Source organism: Podarcis bocagei (genome assembly GCF_964188305.1).
Source record: "Podarcis bocagei genome assembly, chromosome: 3".
In the NCBI taxonomy this organism is placed as follows: Eukaryota; Metazoa; Chordata; class Lepidosauria; order Squamata; family Lacertidae; genus Podarcis; species Podarcis bocagei.
Window position 1 is genome coordinate 48,228,643 of NC_138127.1, and position 21,435 is coordinate 48,250,077.

The following is a 21,435-nucleotide window of genomic DNA, read 5'->3' on the forward strand; positions in this document are numbered from 1 at the left end:
TTCCCATGGCCAATGGAAAATTGCACCCTTAAAGACAAGTTTCTATTGGCAAGGACTCAGTTTATACATATGATGTAACTTATTTCCTCGAGGCGTCTGCCTGGAACATTTAAAGACTTAACAAATGGCTGGTTAGGCAAGTTATCAAATGTGTTGAGGGTTTATAGGAGGACGTGTGTTTATTACAGCTGATTTAATGCAGAAGGCTCCCCAAAAATCAAACACAGAACTAGTTGTCCTAACAGATGATCTCCGTAGACAACTGGATCGAGGCGGATCAGGACTGCTGATCCTTTTAGATTTGTCAGCAGCCTTTGACATGGTCGATCATGATCTTCTGGACCACCACCTCGCAGACGTGGGGATACAGGGCATAGCCCGTAACTGGCTGTGCTCTTTTATCTCTGGTCGGGGACAGAGGGTGGCACTAGGGAGGGAAATGTCGTCGTGCCATTCCTTGGTGTGTGGAGTGCCGCAGGGTGCAATTCTCTCCCCGATGCTTTTTAACATCTTTATGCGCCCCCTTACCCAGATTATCTGGAGCTTTGGGCTGGGCTGTCACCAATATGCTGATGACACTCAGCTCTATCTGCTGATGGATGGCCACACCGACTCGGCCCCAAACACACTGACCAGATGCTTGGAAGCTGTGGCTGGATGGTTTCGTGGGAGCCGATTGAAACTAAATCCTTCGAAGACAGAGATCCTATGGCTGGGTCGGGATGGCATGGGGATGAGGGACCAACTCCCTTCTCTTGCGGGGGCCCAATTAGTGCCATTGCCTTTCGTTAAGAGTTTGGGTGTAATCCTTGACGCCTCCCTTTCCATGGAGGTGCAAGCTACAGCAACAGCCAAGGCGACATTTTTCCACCTTCGCCGCATCAAGCAGTTGGTCCCTTACCTTTCCCGCCCCGACCTGGCCACAGTGATCCATGCGATGGTCATCTCCAGGCTTGACTACTGTAATTCGTTCTATGCAGGGCTGCCCTTGAAGCTGACCCAGAAACTCCAGAGGGTGCAGAATGCTCATGGGGTCTCTGCCATGGGAGCATATTCACCCAGTGCTTTTCAAGCTGCACTGGCTCCCGGTGTGGAGTACAGGGTCAGATTTAAGGTGCTGCTTTTGACCTTTAAAGCCCTTCACGGCCTAGGACCCTTGTACCTACAGGACCGCCTCTCACGGTATGCCCCACGGAGAGCCTCAAGGTCCATAAATAGCAACACCCTAGTGGTCCCGGGCCCTAAGGAAGTAAGATTGGCTTCAACCAGAGCCAGGGCTTTTTCAACTCTGGCTCCGGCCTGGTGGAACGCTCTGCCTCATGAGACCAGGGCCCTGCAGGATCTGATTTCTTTCCACAGGGCCTGTAAGGCAGAGTTGTTCCGCCTGGCCTTTGGCTTGGAGCCAATTTGATTCCCTCCCTCTCTTTCTTTTTTCCTTTCCTTCTCCTCCTGCGATGAGGCTACATTTTAATATTTTAATGTTTCAATATTTTAATGTTGTATTTTAATTTTGTTTTTAAGTTGTAATCATTCAACTTGTTTTTATTATTGCTTGTAAGCCGCTCTGAGCCCGGCCTTGGCTGGGGAGGGCGGGGAATAAATAAAAATTATTATTATTATTATTATTATTACACACAGAAATATTATCAGAAGTGACTAAATGGCGCCACCGCATGTGACAGTATTGATGTAACCGAGGGAGTAAAGAACCTTATACTTTCCATGTCTTTCTTGCTGGATTCTAATTTTCATTAACCCATGGCAGGGTATGATGAGACTTTAGGCCAACAAGAGCTGATTGTAACCACTTGGGAGGTCAGGAAGCAATCCTACACACTTACCTGGGGCAACACACCATTTAAAAAATTGGAATGAATGCTTAAGTATACATGCATAGGATTGAACTTTTAGAAGGGCTTTGTAGCTTTTAAAGTGGTGATGTAAATCCTATTCATTCACCTTGTTCCCCATATTTCTGATTGTCTGCTGAAATTCTTCTCAGTGGTTGTGGGTGGAAGATGTTATGGATGGCCAGCTTACCACAGAACATACCTATATAGTAAGTTACTCATGCCGGATGCCTAGGGTGGACCAGACAACAGCATAACTTCACAGTAACTTTGCAGCCTTGATATTTATGTCACTCGGCTTGCAGGAAAACATGTTGTCATCATCACTATCTGTTGGAACTTGCCTGGAACCTGATAGGAAGAGAGAAACACCCTTCTGTCTGTTTCACACAGGTGGTTTTCAGATGAGTTAACACAAAGACTTAATGAATGGAACCCAGCCCAAAAATTAGGAGACCTGTTCATTCAATTTTGCCAGCAACTTCAAACATACACAAACTTCTTCAACAATTATGCAGTAATTCTGAAAACTATAGACAAGGTAAGAACACACCAAACTCTCATGACTCTAAGTCAGACACTCCTTCCACTGTAACATTTATTTTTTTAAATTCCCATGCTCACTTATCTCCCTATCCCAAGCAGCATACAACAAAAAGTAACTAAATATTAAAGTGCATTTAAATATCTTTGGAAAAGTATATTTATGCTATATTCTGTTAAAAGAAAAAGTAAAGCTTAGATCTGTAAGCAAGTAATCAGTTATAAGAATGTTTGTTTATTAGAAATTAATGAGATCTGAATTTTGAGTAAGTCCTGTTTTACTGTGATTTTAGTTCTTATTTTTATATTAATTGGTATATTTTCCATCATTAAAAATTAGATGCAATCAGGAAAATAATAAAGTTACCTTATGCAAACTGGATTACATGCCTGTATTTGTTTCACTGCTTTCTGCCCACCATGCCCTGTAGATAGTCTTAACATGATGCAATTTCCATGATGATCCTAGGCTGTGTTCTTCTACTGTATGATATAATGGGGTTGGGAATACTGGAGTGCAATAGCCTAGTAATCTGTGCATAAAGCATGTAATTTGAAAGCTCCCTTCCCACTCAGCCTTGTCAATCTGGCATCTCAGAGCCCTATCCTCCTGAGGATTTGTGTCACAACGGTTCAAGGTGCATCGTGGGAAAGGGCTTCACCAGCCTCAACTTTCAATACTGAAAGGGAAACTAAGTGCCTAAATTAGGCTTGTCCATTAATCTCAGTGGGTCTGTGTTGTGTAAAACTAGCATTGACTAAACCCCACAGCACAAGAGGTGTCTGCAGCTTCACAGCCTTACCAAAATGTCTTTGGGCTGCCCATATTTACTGAGCAGCTACTTGCCAGATGCTGACACCATTGTTAGCTGGAGTCTAAGGTTCAAGTCTGCCTCAGTGCTGGAGGCAAAGGACAAGGTGTGCCACAGCAGCCCACAGAACTGGGTTATGGAAATGCTGCTGTTTGCTCCTTATTTGGTCCATAGTTTTATGGATTACGTCACACTGATGGTCAAAATCTTTTGCTTTCACAGTGCAGGGAGACTATTCCAGTATTTCGTGCCTTTCTGAAGAGACATGACAAGACTGTTGCTACTACTATGAGAAGGTAAAGTCTTGTAGTTTAAAATAGGAAGGACGACACTGCCAAAGCATGGGTGTTTTGTATATGCTAGAGGCAAAAATGGGCAGAGCAACATATGCACATTTTACCTTTGTGCAGTAGGCTAGTTACTATGTACACACTTGTCTCTATTCTCCATCTAGACAAGCAAAGAGGCATTATCTGAGTTCAAAGGTACATTCCAGCCATGCAAAAAACACTGAGGGTGTGAAGCAGGGCGCATGAGGGATATGGCCTGAGGAGAGTTTAGAGTGCCTGATAGGGAGGGCTTGAGGGCTGCATTTTACCCCACGGCCTAAGGGTTCCCTGCCACCCGTTTCTTCAACATAACTGTCCCTTCAAAAAGAGTGCAACCTCATCGAGAACAGGCAAACTGCTTACTTCCTGGACTTGTGAACCTCCTACCCACAGAACCTATGTCTTACCTGCTAAACTAGGCCCCTAAGATATGGCTTGACATACCTTTGTTGGTCTTGGGACATGCAATGCAATTTGCTACTTTTCTAATTAAAGCATGGATTAAGTGCATCTATATAACACGTAGCCTCCAAGAATTTCTGTTGTGCCCATCTAAGAGGATTGAAGAGTACGTCACGCTCCTGTATGCTCTGAGGCTTCACACTCCTCCAGAACACACTGACCGTGAAGAGCTGACTCCTGCAATTAAGCAAATGAAACAGTTCAAGGATTACTTAGATCAGGTTTGTCTACTACATTTGTTTTAGCATGATGACCTTGCAGGGATCACTAAGGCACTCAGTAGCAAGCGCTCTCATGGGATAGCTGTGATTGGGAAGAGCCAACACAATTCAAGTTTTGATTTGGGACTACTACTACTACTACTACTACTACTACTACTAAAATACCACCCCTATTCAAATATCACAGGACAGTTCACAACATAAAAATACAAAATGAGAACACAAAATACATAATAAAAAAGGACCAAAACAAACCAATAACCCCCTCCCACAAACACATTTAAAATGCCATAGAATTCAGCTCAAGGCCTGGTTATATAGAATTTTTTTCATCTGGCACCTAAAGGTATGTAATGAAGGCAGCCGGCATAGATGGGGAACTTGTGGCTCCTCCAGATGCTGCTGGAGCTGCTGGAGCTGCTGGGTCTTGGAGTCTTGAAGACGTACAGTGGTGCCTCGCAAGACGAAAATAATCCGTTCCGCGAGTCTCTTCGTCTAGCGGTTTTTTCGTCTTGCGAAGCAACCCTATTAACGGCAATTAAAGGCTTAGCGGCTAAAAGGCTATTAGCGGCTTAGAAAAAGGGGGGAGCGAAAAAAATGGCAAGACTCGCAAGACTTTTTCGTCTTGCGAAGCAAGCCCATAGGGAAATTCGTCTAGCGAAGCAACGCAAAAACGGAAAACCCTTTCGTCTAGTGGGTTTTTCGTCTTGCGAGGCATTTGTCTTGCGGGGCACCACTGTAAATTTCCTCTCTCCGCCTTAAATGTTGCAAATAGGAATATAGGATATGCTGGAAGTTTTTTATCCTGTCCTCCCTCCCAGAGAGGCTCAGGGCAGCAAACACCAAAATCGTAAATAATACAATTAAAAACATCCACACACCCTCACAACTAATTACTTCAAGGTTGCCAGGAAAAGCATCTTTCAGCCATCAAATACCTGAGTAAACATTTATTTTTTAAAAAAAGTTCCTCCAGAAAGTTAATGATGAGTAAGGCAAGACACATCTCACCAGAGAGGGCATTTTGCAAATGGGGAACTACCTATGGGAGCGCCCTTGAAGGATGTTTGGATAAGAGCATTACAGATAAGATCTCTCTTTTCATCCTCATCCTTGGGAAGCTAACTCACCTTATGTTTACCATACTAAATTTCTAGCTAAAACTGAACGTTGGCAGAGATGATCAGATATTAACTACACAAAGACGCATCCAAGGATGTCCTGTAAGTACTTTGTATAGACAAACATAGTGTGATATAGAGGAAATGCATGTATTTGTGTGATAAAGGCAGAATAATTTGCCATGGAGTAGGTTGTGCTCGTGAATAACAAAGGAAAAGTAACTGCTTTGTAAAAGTAGTAGTTTCCTCAAAAATGAAGCACAAGATAAGTAGTAAAAGAACACATGGCTATGGCATAGTGAACTCAAATGCATTTGGGAAGAGCTGATTCTAGGAGATTGAATATGCTGCATAGGCAATTTTTGTCTGTGAAACTGTGTGCCTTCGTGGATACAACGAACATCATTAGGGTAAAGGGAGATGTATAACCTTCCTCCCAATGTTTAACAGAAGTGTGTGATTTAACATACATCAGCAACCGAGGAAAACTAAACAAAAATAATCAAACTTTATCTAAATATTTTTAAATCTTTTCATGTTTAATCCACAGAAGTTACTGAAAGCCAATAGGTATCTAATTGTGATGCAAGATGTAGCCCAGCTAAACTGCTGCTCAGAGAGAGTCCATATGCCGTTCAGGTAAATAGATAAAATAATAGGAGGGTAGAGGAAGAAAAATGAAGGATGCCTTTCAATGACTGGTTGCTAAATTTGTTTTGCATAGTTTATTATTTGTAGCTGAGGACTGTTATGTTTATGAATTGTTTGCACATGAATTATTCAGTTAATAAAGAAGAACCTACCACTTAGATGCATTGATTTCTTTCTTTCTTTGCACAAAATTGGGTGAACGCTTTCCTCAGAAATGAACAGTGCTAATGATGAACTAACCGGCAATCAAGTCTAAGCTTTTGGGTAGGACAGGACACTCTGTGGTTAATGCCTTCTAAATACCTCTGGATATTGCTTTAATTGTATCAGTGGCCCAGAGATCATTCCTTCTAACAGAAAAAAATATATTTTTATTAACCATTGGCTTATTGATTGATCCTCTAAGAAAGAGCCCTTACTTTCAGGAATGTGTTGCAGGACAAGTTCTAATGCTTAAAACTGAAAAATTAGAAGAAAAATTAGCTTGAGACTAAAATAAGCACACTGAATTAAGAGTTACACTTTAACAAGCACACGGTTACTGATTTTTTTCTTTTTTTATTAAACATGTTCAAAAGCTTAATATACTACTGATTAATATCTGTGTTAGTTTCTCTGAAGTCTAATATGGAAGACTAATCCTTTGTTTTCAATTTTGGCAGGCTGTATGAGCACACCCATGATCTTAGCCTCTTCCTTTTCAACGATATACTTGTTATCTCACAGTGCAGCATCTCTTACAAGCCATTCGAACGTATCTCACATGTTACTCACCAATTCTTAGCAGTGGTAACACTTCATCAACTCCTGGTTGAAGATATTCCAGATTCCAAATGTGAGTTTTCCCCTACCCTAAAATGATATAAACATGGCACAAAATCTGTCAGGATATTTTTAAAAAATGTATTTCAAATTAAAATTGTAATATTGTAACAAAATGACTCCTCATACCAAATACTTAGCTAGCATTGCAGGGTCACCTGGATATTCTTGAGCTTCTGTTAAAATTAAAACCAGTTGCAATAGTTAGGGAAATAGAGGTTAATGTGTATCAAGTGCAGATGAGATGATATTTTTTTCTGCCAAAGCTGATTGCCTAACAGCAGATGAATTCTGCAATAGGAGCTTGTGTTAATGACAGTTGCCCTCAGAAACCCATCCTAGTTTTCTGCAGAGCTTCTGGAGACGGAAAATATATATCTTATGTTTCTAGGAGATCCACAGAAGCTCCAGAATTCCTTTGCTGGAAAGTCTCCATTACTGTCTTAAGGCTTTCCAAGTGCTTGCTTACTTTAAAACCAAGAAAATAAATACCCAAGAATGTTGCATGGTGAGGTCCACAATCCAAACGCATGTTTAGGAAAGACTCAGAATCCTTAGATCCAAGGGGAAAGAACTATTATACCAAGAAGTATAGACGACAACCTTTCCGAATGCCTTGAAATCAGCAGTTATCTGTGGAAGCAGCTGCTCCAGGCAAACTTCTCAAAACTCTGTGCAAGGACAGGCTATTGCCATTCTAACGGATGGTGAGCGGCCCCAGTAATCCCTATATTTAAAGGGCAGAAGGGGCTAGCAAAACGATTAGGGGCTTAATTTTTTCTTAATAAGTGAACAGACCCTGGCTCACTGGTACAGCTGGTCTGAGAGATGGTGTTGGCTCCTCCTGCAGGAGGAAGGAAATTTGCATGGCTCTGCCTGTGGACTATGGTAGGGGTCTCCATTCCAAAGGTGCTCTGTGCCCTCCAGGAGCCTCTGGTGAATTACCCTTCCATCAGAAGAACTCAGGGCAATGCAAGAGTACAAACTGTGTTATTACAGGTAACATAGCAATGCCTGTCAGAAATAACACAGAATTCTGTAAATCTCCACATTATTCGCTGCAGTGGAAAGATGCATTTGCTGGTCAATGAATGATGCACTTTGAAAAACAAACCACTTTGTACAAACTTCTCATTTTCAGTATCTGCATGCAGACTAAAACTAGGGATGAGAAATAGTGCAATACTAATTGAGTAGTGGGATAAGAAAGGTGTTACTGAAAGGCAACAAGGCCTGCTTTACAGGTCACCATTTCTGTAGGGAATGCAATGCATGGAACACCATAAATGGGTCAAACTTTCACCACTGCACATATTGCTACATGATCTCCTGTCTTAGCTTGAAAACTGATCCTCATTTATAATCTTTCAGAAATCAGATTATTATTATTATTATTATTACAGATATCAAGAATGCTTTTCTTCTGCAAAGTCCCAGGTGTCAAATGATTTGTTCTACAGAGGACCATGACAAGTTTACATGGCTTTCTGCACTGCAAAGAGCAATTATCTGCAATATTGAAGATAATGTAAATTGTTATTAAAATTTCCCAGCTTTCTTTACTACCTCACCTTCCTGCCGCTTGTAACTGTCATGCAGCTCCCAAAAGAAAAAGGTAACCGTTCAGTGTCTACAACAGACATGGGGAAATCAGGCTGACCAAGGGCCTCATTTGGCCAGTGAGGCTGTTTCCCTGACACTTCATGTCATGGGTGATGTCTGGTGAGGGCCAAATGGACACAAAACTGCCAACACACAATCCGGAGCCTTAACAGTGCACTCCTGATTGCATCTTGGTAAGGGAAGCTTGCCGAGAGCAAGCCAGCTGGGATTGGTTGTGCTACTGAGTTCCCCCCATTGAGAATTTTGTAGATAGTAGTGCATCAGTAGAAAACAAAGGTGACAGGTGATGACTTCAAAGCTGCTGGGATCAGCTGTGTAGCTGCCCCTTGCAGAAAGTGGAGCTTGAAGTCAGCACTGATCAGATGATTGGTGGAAACTTCAAACCCTGTTTAGGCTTGTAGCATGGGGGAAGCCAGAGATCCAGATGGCTAGACCTAGTTCCCTGCCCCTGCCTACAGTAAAGCACATTTGCTGTGACTTAGTATCTCTTCTTGCTGTACAGTAGATAGAAATTGTTAGTGTGTTGTTAGATGTCTATTAATGCATGCAGTTACAAACGTTTATTCTTTCTCACTCTTTGCTTTGAGTCTCTTTCCTGCTTTGACCCATACCATGAATTTTGTATTTGACTTATTCCTAATGTTTGATTTAGGGCGATAAATCTCCCGTAGCACATGAGTGGACTTCCCTTTCTACTCAGCTCCATACCCCACCAAAATCTACTCTGGAGGGGAAGGGGAGAAATCCTGTTGTGTGAGTGTTAAGTTTGTTCTGCTGGCTGGGCAAGCCAATTGGCCAACATGGTGGCCAAAGTAGTCTTAGCATTATGGTTTCTTCACAACCAAATACTCAGTGCAAAATCCTATTTGCAGGCTCATGAAAAGCAACCTAATTCAGTGTGTTAAGCCAAACTAAAAGGATTCACCCAAGTTAAAATATTGTGCTGTTTTATTGGTGTAAAAATCACACAATTGCTAGTTCTGATTCTGCTGAGATACATCCATGCAGTTTAACATCTATGATCCCACAGCCAGAATAAGCCATTAAATAGAATATCTGCTGTTAGTCAGCATTAATGCAAATTTACATATGAGATCAAAAGGTGTGTATTATACAATATACAACAAATCCTAATACAGTACATCAACCTGAATAGCAGGATACACTCAGGAAACTGTGTTAATGAAGCCTGTCTGCAAGCCAGAAGAATAAGGCTTGGAGAGATGAAGCGAACCTTCTGAGGAACAAAAATATTTTTCAGGGGACTGGGAAAGAAGAGTTGAGGTACTGACACATTTATTGACCATAGTGTGTTACAGTAAAGTCTGTTGGATGTGGCAGTTAATAAAAGGGTAAATGTGCAAAGCATGCAACTACGGTTGGTGTTCAGGAAATGTGCATGGCAGAGAGATCAACACCCAATCCTTTCACAGAAGGTATGCACTTACGTGCATGCTGAAAAATGACAGTCATGAATGGAAACATTGAAACAAATGTCAAGCTGTGGCCACATACAAAGTACATAAAGAAGAAAAGACAACCAAATGCATTTGGTATGGCAAGGTAGTCTGAAAACAAAAAAAGGTATTTGTGGCACTTGGAAGGCGCAAAATGAATCAAAATGGCTGCCTGCAATTTCAGATGGATTGCAAAGTGTGACTCGGAAAAGGAAAAACTGATGACCACAGCTGGTTAACCTTCTCTTACACAATCAAAAGAAAGGTGTGTAAAAGCATGTGCTTCTGTGTTTAAAAAGTAGATATCTGGGATGTTTTTTAGTCATGATCTTTGACATGAAATATAGAAAATTCATAAGGTAATCAAGTTCAGTTTGGGATCTAGGCCACTGAAGCTGTACAAACTTCGCTCCAAATTAAAAATGTGTCCTCCCAACAAAATGGGAAGGTTGGCAGTGCCAATATATAGAACATTCAAGGAAACAATTATTCCATTCTTTGTATTAAAATTATAAAAGTTACTTAAATACAACTGTGGACAGAGGACAAAACAATCACAAAAAAATGTTAAGAGTGCACTGAGCTGAACATATGGGTCTTTAATTAGGCCTTTTACCCAATTTCCCCTTTCAGAGTTAATTAATTCACAGTTAATGGCAATTGGCTTATAAGTGAGAGAAGGGTCGAAGCTGCTCCAGTTGAACTTCCAGCGAAATTCTCTCTTCAAGAACATCCTACAAAGGAAAGATTTGCCATTTATATAAAACAAATGAAGAGATACCACGATAAACAAACATACATTTAGTTGCAATGGTTACAGTAATCTTTACTATAGGCTAGCACAAATGTTTGTAATACGTTAAAACTCTATTACATCCTCAATACTATGTAATAATTTTATATAAACAGCCTTGGAGAATTCTTCTAAATCTAAATCAACTTATTTTCTGCTATTTTTAAGGGGAGAAGTGTTCACATGTGTCTGGGGGGTGGGGGAGAAGACTAAAATAGCAGACATTTGACTCATATCAGTAACAAAAACAAAAACCCTGCCTTTGCTTCATGAAGGAAGCTGCAGAATCGCCAAAAAAGTGGGGTGGGGTGTGATCAGAAATATGGCCTATGTTGAAAGCTGGGATAAAAGGTTTTTTACTTTGGAAAAGTTGAAGATTACAGCCTTCAAAAGGTAACCAATCAAAAGATCTGGTGCAGAAAAAAGGTGTGTTTAATTTTTTTTAAATGTCATTTACCTTTAATTGCTGCTGTAATTCACTATTCAGTCTGGCCAAAACGGTATTGGTCTCTTTATTGCGTCTGATTGATGCCTGAATAGCCTTCTTGTCCTTTCCTACCGATCTGAAGAGATAGTTCATGAAACAACGTTCAGAAAGTGCTTATTATTGGCTCAAGAAAGTTGTTCTGAAATCAGTTAATTACTTTACTCAATGCCTTAGTTTCTTTAATGTATTATTTAGTTGCACGTCAATTAATAAAAATGTGAATTCTGGCATCCTTTCCTGTCAGTAGCCACAGCCTACAGAGCTACAACAAACGTTGCATGAACCTAGTGACACTTCCCAGGTTTTCCATTGCATTGCATCTCAAAACTCCCTTTGAAGTTTCCTTGTGTTTCAAAGCTATTTGAAACTAAGGCAGTGCATACAAAGACTATACTTTTATGCAGGTCCATGGCTTTCTTTACTAGTTTAGAATCAATTAGCATGTTTCCTGTACCGCAGGTTGAACTGAATTAAGCTGTCTTGCAAATTCAAGCTTGTATCCAGATTTGTACATTTCTTTCTGCCAAGCGACCCAGGCCTCACAAAAAGTGGTAATACTCAATTTGTGTGCAATGCATAACCATCTATTTAGTTTGCACAATATTCTATTTTATTTCTGAGCCAAAACAGCCATGCACACAAAAGGGGTGTCACCAGATTCAGAGGAAGCTTTGAATCTTTTGGAGATCTGTAATATACGCCTCCTACAGTTTGCAGAGCTGTGCTGAGATGCTAGGTTTACAATAGCCCTGCACATGTTGTCCAATGTTAATACTGCAGGTCAAAGATAAGCTGAGGCTGGTTTAAACTCCAAGTCAAAAATGCACCACACTTTTCATGATACAGCAAAGTTCCATCTACTTAAATTACTCCCTTAGAACACCTCCCAGGTCAAATCAAATACTCACCGCATACAGAAATCTCAGCCTTCACTGATTGCATACAATTTAGTTGGACTTTTAAGCCTTCAAGAACTAAAGCAACATTTTTTTTCACTTGATGCTTTCATGTTTTTCACTCCCATCGGCCATAGGCTCAGGAATCATACACATACCAGGGGTACATTGCAACCTCTTTGCTGCAATGTAGCCGCTGGTTTCTTCTTCTATTTCTAAAACGCAAGGCTTCTGAATATTTTTAGCATGGACTGGTTATGAAGCAAAAAGGGAAGAGAGAAGGACAAGGTGACTAGCCTGGGAGTAGAACAATAAATAGCACCCTTTGGGAAGGGAGAGGGAGCTTTATAAGGAATTAAATCCAAAGCCCTTGGTCAGCAAAATAGCCTGACTAGTCCCCCTTGGGTCTCTGATGAACACTGCAAAATGCTGAATTCTTTTGCTTAGTGAAAACCCATGAAATTGTCAAGTGCATGCAGCCATGTTTACAACAAGAGTGTGACAGACTGAACTGTACACCTAATATTGAAATTAGATTCTTGATGCAATTTTAATAAATGCATGGAAAGACATTTCTTGCAGATTGTAACATAATGCAAAACACTGTGCATCAGTTTTCTAAAACTCTATACTGTGTTTAGGATTCAAGTTTGTTCACAGTGGCTTTACTTAGCATTTCAATGGTTCAAATATCATAGATACTTTGCTACTAACGGCTATATTTTCTATTTAAAATGAAAATGCCTTGTTATCAGAGGTACTTATACACATCTTGGGTTACCTAGGAATAGATGGCTGTGAAGCAAGAACAGCAGCTATGACACCTGTTTTCTGTGTTTGCTCCTCAGCTTCCGGTCTCAGCTCATCTTCTGATTTTGGCCTTCTGCGTATAGGCTTTGGTGGCGGTGCCAGAGGCGTTGTACCTTTGCCCTGAAAGATTATAGAGGGTGTCTTAATACATGCAGCAATAAACTTCACCAGCACTCAGATTTAATCATTACTAATGATTAGTTAATTAAAAACCCCAGTTTTAATCACCTACCAACAGCATAATCAAGGTTCCCAACCAATGAACACTTACCTCAGTAGAAGTCCCAGTGAAGACGGTGGAATGTAGTTCTGAGTGAACATGCATAGGATTGTGTTGTAAGAAGGTATACTAAGATATGTGAGGATATGTGATGCCAGTTACTTGTAGGAATATTTTAAGCCTCCTGGAAGCATCACTAGAGAATGGTTAGGCCTGTTTTAAATGTATATAAAAAAACTTCCAAGCACTGGCCATTTGGGATTCTGCATGTTCAGTGTTATACTTAAACTGGCTACCATGCATATGAAGCTGAGGAATCCATAGCCTGGAAGCATGCTGTTACATTTGAAGGCATCAGCATTCAGATGTAAAACTCTGTCCATCTGGGGTAATTGAAGAAACAACCACAACTTTTCAACTGTGTATTTAATCTGGGTTATAGATGAATGTCAGCTGCACACCTGACACAGTTTGTTAAGCTTTCTTCGACTTTACCCTCTGCCTGTCTTGGATTGACACTGGATGCATAACAAACCATCCGAAAGTGACATTAAGTTGTAAGGGAGGATCAGCAGTATCTCCAGATACCTTTTTTTAAAACAAAGGTAAAAAGGTAAAGGGACCCCTGACCTGACCATTAGGTCCAGTCGTGACCGACTCTGGGGTTGCGGCGCTCATCTCGCTTTATTGGCTGAGGGAGCCGGTGTATAGCTTCCGAGTCATGTGGCCAGCATGACTAAACCGCTTCTGGCAAACCAGAGCAGCGCACAGAAATGCCGTTTACTTTCCCGCCAGATGGTACCTATTTACCTACTTGCACTTTGACGTGCTTTCAAACTGCTAAGTTGGCAGGAGCAGGGACTGAGCAACGGGAGCTCACCCCGTTGTTGGGATTCGAACCTCCGAACTTCTGATCGGCAAGTCCTAGGCCCTGTGGTTTAACCCACAGCACCACCCGCGTCCCATAAAACAAAGGTACTTGTGGGGGAAAAGTCTAAGGTATATCAATCCTGCCTGTGTGTCATTAAAAGTGTAAAAACGTTCAAAGGAATGCCAATATGCTGGGAGGAATTTAACATTTCACTCTTCTGATTGTTCCATCAATGCAAGCATATCGGCTTTTCAGACAGTATGAACCCCCTTCTCTCTCAGCATTCTGTTCTGAGGTTCTCCCAACCCCCCTAGAGAAAACTGGGAGGGCACAGGGGGGAGGATAAAGGAGAATCCCCAATGGGCAACACAAGTCTTTGCACAGGGCTTCTGTTGACAGGGCGACTTACTGTTTTTGCCCTTTAGTTTACTTATCTTTGCCAAAATGCAACAGAATGAATACAAAGTGGGTGGTGGTGGGAAATAACCCACATTTGTGGCTAAGTTGACCCAGCATGTGACAAATGGGTCAATGTTAAGTTTCAATGAGAATGTCAAAGTTCTTCTGCTAGCTCAACCCCTCTATTTCCAAACAAGTACAGGAATCAGACTTGCACCCAAAGGTGCTCTGAAGAATGAAGAGTAAATTGAATGAGGGCTGGCATATGGTGTGGGCTGTGTTCCTCTTCTTCTGTACTGAAAAGACTTAAAGAGTCTGTAAGGGATCTCCATAGCTTTCAAACTAAAACCATCATGTTGTGAAGGCTCGGGTCCAAAGGAAACTGATTTTGGTGTGCTTCATCCATGGATGGGGAATCTACAGCATGAATAGGAGTTGCAACCCAGCACAATAGTGAGAATCAAAAGTGCACACATGCCTGCTCCTCGCATGATGACCATTAACCAATGGTGGCTGAGCCATTACAGAAAGAGTTTGTTTCTAATCACCTCAGACCCTTGTTTCAATGGAGCTAGTTCACATATTCAGCAAGGTGTGCATTATTGTGAGAGATACCTTTGGCTGCAGACAGTTATGTATCTATCAAACAGCAAAAGCACTGAATGAATATGAAAGTCGGTTATCAACTGAATTTTGCTTTATTCAGCCAATGAAAGTAGATTTAATCTACAGCATTGACTCTTCTTATATTTTTTCATCTATTTCCAACCTTTCTACCCAAGGCATAAAAAAATTACACATAAAAAATTCACCACGACAAAATAAGCAGCAGTAATATATCATAAAAATGGCATCAGCAAGCAGCAATCTGCAATATTATACAAAACCTTTTGTGCAACCACTGCTTTTCAAGAACTGAGCCATGACAGGAAGAACAATCCCAGTTTTACAGGTAACTCTAGCATCTGTTAAGACCCTATGGGAACATTATAGTCAATTTTAGTTTTAAAATTTTGCCACTACAACATGCTGCTATGCAAGTTGCTTTAAGAAACATGTGCTTTTTAGGTAAAATGGAGGTTGAAACCCATGATCAGTAGTAGCACTATTAATTAAATTTCTATACTTCATCTGAAGATCACAGGGCAGTTTACAAAATAAAACCACAAAAATACGTACCATTACAGCCACAACAACAAATACCCTGCCCCCAGTTTAAAAGGCCATAGACTTTAATTAAAACAATTTAAAGAATATTATTAGTAAAAGGCTTGGGAAAAGAGACGTCTTTGCCTGGTTCCTAAACATAGGTAACGAAGGTGCCAGGTGAGCATTCCACAAGTGGGAAGCCACCACAGAAAATACCTGTTCTCATGTTGCACATTTTACATACCGTATTTGCAGGCGTACTAGAAACTGTTTTGTCTTCAAGTCTTCCATCACCTTTGGCAACTCTAAGAGGCCCAGCAGAATCAGGTGTTTTTTCTACCTAGAGACAGAAATAACTCAAAAATGCATCATGGCAAGCAAGCAATGTTTCAAATAATCTTCAGGTTTGGGAAAGAGTATGAGATCAGATACTTAAACTGAGACCAAATGTACACTCTCAAAGCTCACATAAAAGTGAAGCCTTTAACAGCCCAATCACACTGAGAAGTACCAGAATCCTCAGAAACGCTAATGTATGAGGCTTTTATATTTCTTCAAGTGCCAGCTATGCCCTTTCTGTAAACTATCGAGTGTCTACTGGGGAATGGCATTCAACACTACCACATGAATATAACTGGACAGCAATTAACAGATTCTCAGATAATATAGCCAGAAGATATAATGTCTATGCTAACCTGCAAAACCTCTGGTTGTTTCTCAGTTTCATCATCCTCTTCTTCATTTACACCTGATGCAGCAAAAACCTCAAACTGGCTAAAATCTGCGAAGTTTGGCTGTTCTGGTATTTGCTGAGGTGAGGTACTGGTGTGTGCTATTAGACCTTCAGCATCTGATGAACGGTGAACATGAGCTCCAGCCTACAGGAAGAGAACCAATGTCACAGATTATGTTGGTACTTTTAAAAAGTTTACGAATGTAAAAACTCGCTCAGATAAGAAAGTTTGCTTGGATACTAACCAAGTAAACAGAGTTCTTTTCTGACCTAAATATTCAAGGCATATTTGAATTCAGGTAAATATTTATAAGATGACAGGGGGAGACATTCTGAATAATTTGTCACCATGTAAGTGACATATGTTTATTTTGCTAGTTGTTTTCTTCCATATAAACATATAAGAGAAAAACATTTTTAAAATATATTTTATTGCTGTGGGTGCATGTAGACAATGATTCATGCCACTCAGTGTGACAACTTGGGTAGGGTGGAGAACAGGGGTAAAAGTTGTTAAGCTGCTCAGAAGCCACAGAGTGAGAGAGTCTGTTGGCACATAGTGAGGCCATCATTGTCTCTCACAAAGGGGTAGCGAAGGGGTGCCCCAGATGCAAGCTGTGGTGGAAAGGTTATTTGATTGCTTAATTCTTATTACTATTAAAGTAATTATTAAAATCCTTTTTCCAGAATACCTGGAACATAATGTCCTGTGAAATATAAAAACATGACAGAATGTAGATGAATAGAAACTAAGAATTCAACAAGTGAGAGGCCCCTGCTTATGTTCTATAGATGACAATTCCCATAAAATATTGACAGTATTACAGATAAAATATAATTATGATGATATCCATAAATTAGTATATACCCTCGATATCTTTCTTTTGTTTTCTGGCATGTTTGTGAAGGCAATACATTTCCACCATTCTCTCACAAAAGTATCTCTTTAATTCCTCTCACCATTCTCAACTTATCTGTTAATTTTTCAGTGAGAGGTATTTGCCATGTCTTGTACCAAGATGTTAAATTTGCTCCTTTAAGGTATTTCCAAAAGGCAGTGATGATCGTACATGCTGTCACCAGCAGCTAGCCTTTTAAAGAAAGGTTTGTGATCAGCTCCAGGTTCTTGTTTATAAACAAATTCAGTAAGGCTAATTCTGGGATCTTTGTAATGTGTTGGGGGAAGATTTTGTCAATTTTGCCAATCACCTCATCCCAAAATGTCATTAGGTGATTTTACATGCTTGGATGTTCCATTTTCTTTAGCCAGATATTTGGTTAAATTGAAAATTTTAACAGTTGTCCTCACTGCAGCTTAGCTTACCCTGTTTTATGATGGAATTGTTCAGGATATTTATTGGACTTATTTTTATGGATTCTGTAGTTTTTGTTTATTATCGTTTTCCTGTACATTTCTTTCATTTCATTTTTCCCTGTTCTGAGATGGAACTATTCAATGAAGAGATTATTACAGTATTATTAACAGAAATCGGTACCACCGCTGAAAAGATGCAATTAATTTACAATTTCAACAGAAATCGAAGAATAACCTGTGTGGGTGGAGGTCTTGGAGGCACTGCAGGGGGGTAGGCAATCGCTCCAGTTTGCTGTTGACCTACAAGGCAGTAATATTTAGAACACTAAATATGTTTTCAGCTGTGTTAACAACTTTTGGCTAAGTACTTTAAAACAAGCAGTTGTTTGGATGTAAGCAGGGTCAAGCTTCAGCAGTCACTTGCTGCTGTATTTTAATTGTTACATGGTTTAAGGGCTCAGCACGTTCCAAAACCTAGGCCTTCGGGCAAGTTTCTTGACTCATAAAATTCCTACAGATTAGCCTATGTAATCTTGATCACGCAGGCTGCAATCCTGTGAACGCTTACTCAGCAGTAAACCCCACTGAACTCAAGGGGTCTCACTTCTGAGTGAACGTGTATAGGATGGCGTGCCTCAAGCAGAAAGAAGAAAGTAAGGCACACTTCAACAAACTGGCTGCAGCTCCAGATGATTCCCGCAAACAAAGCAAGACAGGAGCTGACAGGAGATCTAAATCTTCAGGTAGGCTTTCTGCTGAAAAGCATTGTGAAAATTTCTCTTGTGCAACATGTTCCCATTAATAATTATATTTTAGGACACAAATATTAACACCGTCCTCCACCCAAGATTGCAAACATGACTGAAACAAACAACCTTTCCTCCCAACTGTCTCAACATCATGAACATTCAGTAATGTTCTAAACAGAAAGGAGAACTACCCAAGTGACCCTGATTTAAGAATGAATAAAATAAACTGACTTTATAAAAGAATCTGAACCATGCCCACCTGGAGTAATAGTGAAGGTTCTGTTCATATCTAAAGATGATGATCTTGAGTGCGAAGGGTGAGGCCTTGGTGGTGGTGGTGGAGGAGCTATATTGTCGGGAGACGTCCCTGAATGTGATCTGAAAAACAATGGAACTACAGAAATTCTATTGCAAACTGTAGTTCATGAGTCCCATATATTCATCAGAACACAGCAACTGTTTCCTTACCAGTAAAATTTGCTCTTTAAGAAGCTGGACATCTAAACTTTAACTACTGAAGATAACTGAAAAGTACTGAGTTGTGATCTGCCAGCCGTGATACAATGAAGAGACCTGCACTTGTAGATTAAGATCAGCTAGATCTCAAAGTAGCTGTCTTATTACAAAAGAATTTCAGAAATAGACTGGAAAGGGAAGTTGCTGATTTGCAACTTATTACCAAACTTAAAACCATGGAGAGATCTGGTTCGAATAGAGACATTGGATTCTGATCTCATTATACATAATAAGCTATTTTTAGCCATCTCACCCCTTGCTTTTTCCTGTAAGACCAATTGCAGTCACAGTAGTCAAGAGGTTTACCACACCGATCAGCCAATCACCCATTCCCACCACCCTTCTGAGTAATAGCCATCTCCACCCTCTCACTATATATAAGGGTCTGGTGACTTCTGTTTCAGTGTATCTGAAGAAGTGTGCATGCACACGAAAGCTCATACCACGAACAAACTTAGTTGGTCTGTAAGGTGCTACTGGAAGGAATTTTTTTATTTTGTTTAGACTGGGGAAGTCACCTTGTTCAAATTATAGGGCCTGTTTTCTGCATGGATCTATCAAACCAGCTTGAAAATGGATAGCCTATTGTTTCCAGAGAACAATTTCTATTCTAAAATGAGACAAGCTCCTTTTTCACCAAAATAATGGAAAGAATACAGTCATCCTTGTATAAATACTTAAGAATGTGTACATGTGGCAATACTGGGAAATAGTTTTATATCATTAGATCTTTCTGCATTCTGGAAAACTCAGCTTCACTGCCCTTGCAATTTACAGGTTTGCATCACAATGCTGGAAACTAGAAGTTTGCTAAACAGCACACACACATATTTCCAAAGTTCTAATAGCACCCTATGGATCATGGATCTGACCTGAGGGCTTTATGTTGCCCATCCTCACTTCAGGCTGCAGAATGGAGGAAAGGAAATCTTATTCTATGACTGACAAATAGACAGTTAAAAATGGTGGTAAGTGAATACAGCTTGCAGGAGTGCTTAAATTCTTTGAGAATATATTCTTGGAGCCAGGAAAAGACACAAGACAAAAACAGTTGTGTCAAGAGGCATTGTATTCGATAATTATGTATAACAGAACACCACCACTGAATGAGACCATCACTGAAGCACCACCCTGCACCCTTTTTATTCTGGAACTCAGTGCACTTTTCTGTGAGCGTTTTAACACTAAGTGCTTGTTAAACTTATGGACTGCTATACCACCAATAAACACTTAGGACAGGCATAGCCAAACTTGGCCCTCCAGATATTTTGGGACTACAATTCTCATCATCCCTGACCACTGGTCCTGTTAGCTAGCGATGATGGGAGTTGTAGTCCCAAAACATCTGGAGAGCCAAGTTTGGGCATGCCTGACTTAGGAAGTGACGCAGCAGCTCTTATGTCAACACAAACACACACAAAAAGACCAATCAGGAAATTGACTCCTTCTAGAATTATGAATTTCTTTTAGAGATTACCAGGCTGTGTGTCTGGGGGGACAAACTGTGGAGTAGGAGCTGAGTACTTTACCCTTGGATAGGAGTTGCTACTTTAACATCATTCATATTTAAGCATCTAATTACCGTTGTCTTGTTACAGTGCTTCCAATATGTTCTGGGTCAGAAGTGAAGGAATCTGAGCTGCTGTAACCATCTGCTGATATAAGAAAAAGAAAATCATACATTGCTTACTGATTAATCATGTTTTGATTATTCCACAGAATAATCTTACAGAATAAAACTTACAAGTGACTTTTCTATAAATAAGGTATGTTGGTCACAAGTGACACAAAATTGATAAGCAAAACAAGTTTCCATACCAGAATCTACAATGGATCTGGCCTCTTCACATATATTAGATCATACCCCTTTACTCTGGAATAATCAACAATACCTACTAACCCAGGGGTCTGCACTGCAAAAATGTACTTTACAATTTCCACTACTTTGACTGAAGATCTGAGAAATTATATAGGTCTGAATGGATTCCAACTGGCTAGCAGCTACCAGACACAATCCTTAAAGTATGTGTAAAGAGGTCTAAGAGGGCATCAGAGTGGCTAGTGTGTTAAAGAATAAGACATCTCAATCCCCAACTCTGAAGGATGCTTCACATCCTTTTTCAAACACAAAATAAATGTGCATTTTAAAGTGTTTCCCACTGCACATAGATGGCCAGAGTAGCTGCTGAATGCACTACAGTCACTACAGTCATTTACCGTATTTTTTGCACCATAACACTCACTTTTTTCCTCCTAGAAAGTAAGGGGAAATGTCTGTGCGTGTTATGGAGGAAATGCCTACGGGTGGCATGCCTACAGATTTTCCTCCTCTAAAAACTACGTGCGTGTTATGGTTGGGTGCGTGTTATAGAGCGAAAAATACGGTAACTATTTGCAGTGAAATGAAATGAAACGAAATAGGCTGACACCCTACTAGGAAAGAAAACATTGATACTTGCCAACTGTATTTCCTCCTACAAATTTTGCAGATGAACTCATTTTACTTTCTTCTACAAGATCAGGTGATTTTACAAGTAAAGGACTCGTGGGATTTGTGTGATCTAAAAAGGAATAAAATATATATTTAGTAACAGTAAGTTAGTCTA

The 21,435-nt window shown here is 40.3% G+C and overlaps 2 protein-coding genes and 1 long non-coding RNA gene across 12 annotated transcripts in view; 1 reads left to right on the forward strand and 2 right to left on the reverse strand.

Annotated features, from left to right (window-relative positions):
* ECT2L (epithelial cell transforming 2 like) overlaps positions 1–9,226 on the forward strand; it is a 28,731-nt gene extending 19,505 nt beyond the window's left edge. For 3 of the 5 annotated variants that reach the window (XM_081187863.1, XM_081187864.1, XM_081187867.1), the window contains 7 exons: positions 2,244–2,391; positions 3,428–3,501; positions 4,061–4,217; positions 5,375–5,440; positions 5,889–5,977; positions 6,652–6,824; positions 8,215–9,226. In XM_081187863.1, the coding sequence (XP_081043989.1) occupies positions 2,244–2,391; positions 3,428–3,501; positions 4,061–4,217; positions 5,375–5,440; positions 5,889–5,977; positions 6,652–6,824; positions 8,215–8,354 (847 nt within the window). In that variant the 3' untranslated portion in view covers positions 8,355–9,226. The other 2 variants (XM_081187865.1, XM_081187866.1) reach the window with 2 other exon arrangements.
* On the reverse strand, positions 1,639–6,899 carry LOC308583700. The gene is made up of 3 exons (XR_014006359.1): positions 6,764–6,899; positions 3,979–4,173; positions 1,639–2,201 (listed from the first exon to the last, which is right to left on the reverse strand). It is a non-coding gene; the product is annotated as an uncharacterized lncRNA (long non-coding RNA).
* Positions 9,227–9,364: 138 nt separating the features above from the next.
* Positions 9,365–21,435, reverse strand: part of REPS1 (RALBP1 associated Eps domain containing 1) — a 39,370-nt gene continuing 27,299 nt past the window's right edge. For 4 of the 6 annotated variants that reach the window (XM_081187877.1, XM_081187879.1, XM_081187878.1 and 1 more), the window contains 9 exons: positions 21,289–21,390; positions 20,412–20,484; positions 18,573–18,691; positions 17,800–17,864; positions 16,212–16,394; positions 15,761–15,856; positions 12,849–12,997; positions 11,142–11,247; positions 9,365–10,625 (listed from right to left, as the gene is read on the reverse strand). In XM_081187877.1, the coding sequence (XP_081044003.1) occupies positions 10,557–10,625; positions 11,142–11,247; positions 12,849–12,997; positions 15,761–15,856; positions 16,212–16,394; positions 17,800–17,864; positions 18,573–18,691; positions 20,412–20,484; positions 21,289–21,390 (962 nt within the window). In that variant the 3' untranslated portion in view covers positions 9,365–10,556. The remainder of the gene's footprint in view (positions 10,626–11,141; positions 11,248–12,848; positions 12,998–15,760; positions 15,857–16,211; positions 16,395–17,799; positions 17,865–18,572; positions 18,692–20,411; positions 20,485–21,288; positions 21,391–21,435) is intronic. The other 2 variants (XM_081187876.1, XR_014006345.1) reach the window with 2 other exon arrangements.